Below are 3,496 nucleotides of genomic sequence, written 5' to 3' on the forward strand. Positions count from 1 at the left end.
ATCCATAACGTATCGTATTTATATATTTATAGACTATAATTTTATTTTTTTATAATTTATTTTAAAATAATTAAAATTTTAAATACATTGTAATTAAAAGTACTGTATTTAAGAATTTATCAACTTTAATTCAGAATTTTATTATTTATAATGGTAATATTCAACGAATAAAGTTTTCTTTCTTTAAATATATATATATATGAAATATTTGTATATATTAATAATTGTTGATATAATTAATGTGTATATTTTACGTATAAATATTATTAAAGTATTTTTTCATGCATATATGTATTTATCATTAACTTTTTATATTTCAAATAAAATTAGTAATACTAATTATAATTATAATTATATTTGTAAAATTATAGAAATTTAGCAATTTAAAATAAAGTTTATGAATTATTTAAAAAAACTCTAAAAAAACTTAACATTTAAAAAATAATTTTTATGAAAATTTATTAAAAAATTATAGGAATTATTTCAAATTCATCGGATATGAATTAAAAAAAAAATAGTGTTGATGTTCTAGAACTAGATACTCATTTCTCTAATAATTTTATTTTATAAATAAACTATTTTTAAAAATAAACCCTATATAGAAATTCAAAATAATTTTTAAAATTTTATTTTCCAAAAATAAATAATTGAAAAAATAATTAAAAAAATTTAAATCTACTTTTCATTTAAATTATGTTTTATTTTTTAATAAAAATATCTGATCATATAAAAATTATTAAAAAGATTCCTTATTATTGTATTATAATATTCATAAATATTTAGAAAGAAATATAAAATTTTGAATGTGCGCTTAATATTTAAAAACAGGATTAAAAAGGAACGAAGGAGGTGGGTTCCTTAGTCCGAACGCATCTTAGTTTGGTTTTAGGTTCGGAGCTAGGTTTGGATGAAGACTTTGTGCGGATAAGAACGACCCTAACCTTCACTCTTCTTTCTCTCTCTAGAAAAAACTCTCTCTACCGCTTCCAAGTCCTACAAGAACCCATTCCCTCCCTCTCCCTTCTTTACTTCTTCTCAAACTCTCTCCTTCAAATCTCTCCCCCCCTCTCTCTCTTCAACTAAAACAAACACACCATTCACCTTCCCACATTCAAACCAAACATAACACACGAATGGCAATTGAAAACCAAGACAACACCTCTGTCAGAGAAATCAAACCAAAAAACAGAAGAATCATGGTATTTGAATATTTGAATAGTACTTATTGTTGGTTTTTTTTGTTTTCGTTAATGTTAATGTTAATGTTGTGTTTTTTTTAAGGATTTTATTTTCAACATTGTAATCTCTGATTTTGATTTTTGAATAGGGTGCTGGAGGTCCTGATGAAGAGGATGACAGTAGATGGCCACCATGGTTGAAACCTTTGTTGAAAGAAAATTTCTTTGTTCAATGCAAGTTACATGCTGATTCCCACAAAAGTGAATGTAACATGTATTGTTTGGATTGTATGAATGGTCCTATATGTTCTCTCTGTCTTTCTTACCATAAAGAACATCGTTTTATTCAGGTTTGTTGTAAATTGTTGAATCAATTCATCAAAGTCTTCTACTTTTTGCACTAAAACTTAGAATGTGTCAGATTCTAGACCCATTTTGTTTGATGGGTAACTTAGATGCGTTTTTCACTGATTTGCTAAAAGTTTCGGCTTTGTTTTCTGTGCTAGATCTAAACCGTTTCTGTCATTCATTTGTTATTCATTGTTTTCTCTTATCAATTTCTTTTCTCCAAAATAGTTTCTTAACATTGTCATTCATTTTAAAAACTTCAAAAAGAAATTTCTTTGAGCTCATTTTAAGCTGTTTTGAATGAGTTTTTTTATGTGGGAATGAAGTTTAACTATTATTATGGTCTAATGTACTATGGTTTTATGTCTATTGAATGTACTAAGTTTGTTTTTGTCTTTGTCTGTGGTTTGAACAGATCCGAAGATCTTCATACCATGATGTGATTAGGGTGAATGAGATTCAGAAGGTATTGGACATCACTGGTGTTCAAACGTATGTTATCAACAGTGCAAGAGTTGTGTTTTTGAATGAAAGGCCTCAGCCAAGGCCGGGAAAAGGTGTCACAAACACTTGTGAAGTTTGCGAGCGTAGTCTTCTCGATTCCTTCCGGTTCTGCTCTCTCGGTTGCAAGGTGCTTTACTTTGCATTCAATTAATTAAATTTCAAAGCATTATATGCGCCATTGCGAGGATTGTGTTTGGTATTCTTGTTCAGCATTGGTGTCTGTGTCTCTGTGTTTGTATCAGTGCTTCATAGCTCGAGATCAATGTCTTCTCATCACAGATTTTTAAGAAGGATACAACTTTCAAAAATTGGAATTTGATTTTGGTTAGCTTTCTTTTCAAGCTAAAATAAAACTTTGTGTGTTAAAATTAAAATGACTTAAGTTGACTTTTTCATAACGTGTACCCTTTGGTTCACGAGACTCTTGTTGTCTTCAATTTAATCTTTCCCCTTAATTTCTTCAAAAGCATTAAACAAACATGAATATTGGGATTTGAATATTGACTTTTAATCCTTAATTTGCAAAAATCAAAACTACTATTCAACAAACTCATGTTAATTCTATTCAATTTTGATTCCTTTTGGTTAATTGATTAACCAATGAATGTGAATGTGAATTGCAGATTGTAGGAACATCTAAGAATTTCCAGAAGAAAAAGAAACAAATAACAGCAATGGCATCAGATTCAGAAGATTCATACAGTAGCAACAACAACATTCACAGCCGTCACAAGAAAATCAAAGTTCAAAGCTTCACACCATCAACACCTCCTCCAACTTCTGTTAATTACAGAACAGCCAAGAGAAGAAAGGGAATTCCACATAGAGCCCCATTGGGGATAGATAGTTGGTACTATTAATAGTTGGTAATTTTATTTTATTTGCTATAATGACCCTATGTCAAGTACTATTTTTTTAAAAATGTTTTTAGTGGGTGTATATAGCAAAAATCCAATAGAAGTGGAAAAAGTTGGGTAGTAGAAAATAAAAGACACCTGTGGAAGAATAGTTGGTGGTGCATTTAGCAAAAAAAGAAGAAGAAGGGGGTAAGTAACCCGTGCGTGTCTAGCAAAAGAAGTAAGTTTACTAGGTTTGTTTTACTAAAGTAATTATACCTAAGTTTTGTGGTTGAGGATGTAAATGTGGGTTAGTAAGATGTGGGAGAAAAGGAAATGAAAATGTACTAGTTGAAAAAGGTGGAATGTCAATATATGGAAATACAATAATAAAATGGATCTTATCTTATGTTATTTTATTTGTATAATATTTGTATAATAATCAATCTCTTCATAAGAATTTTATTAGAATTAAATTTTTATTTTCCATTATTCCTTCATATCCTTTTCTATTTATTTTTCTAATTTTTTTTTCTTAATGTGTTAACTTATTGTGAGTGGTTGTGAATGCTGGTGGTGGTGGCGATGTTAACATAAGGTTCCATTCACGGTGGGGTCCACAAAGGTCGG

At 28.9% G+C, this 3,496-nt stretch overlaps 1 protein-coding gene across 1 annotated transcript; it reads left to right on the plus strand.

Moving 5' to 3' along the window:
* The first annotated feature begins 856 nt into the window (after positions 1-856).
* LOC127119748 (protein RGF1 INDUCIBLE TRANSCRIPTION FACTOR 1) lies at positions 857-3,280 on the plus strand. The gene is made up of 4 exons (XM_051050056.1): positions 857-1,199; positions 1,328-1,528; positions 1,942-2,157; positions 2,654-3,280. Exons 1-4 carry the CDS (start codon positions 1,134-1,136, stop codon positions 2,888-2,890), a joined length of 720 nt encoding a protein of 239 aa, XP_050906013.1. The 5' UTR covers positions 857-1,133; the 3' UTR covers positions 2,891-3,280.
* The last annotated feature ends 216 nt before the right edge of the window (positions 3,281-3,496 follow it).

The sequence above is a fragment of the Lathyrus oleraceus genome, chromosome 2 (genome assembly GCF_024323335.1).
Source record: "Lathyrus oleraceus cultivar Zhongwan6 chromosome 2, CAAS_Psat_ZW6_1.0, whole genome shotgun sequence".
NCBI classification, from domain to species: domain Eukaryota; kingdom Viridiplantae; phylum Streptophyta; class Magnoliopsida; order Fabales; family Fabaceae; genus Lathyrus; species Lathyrus oleraceus.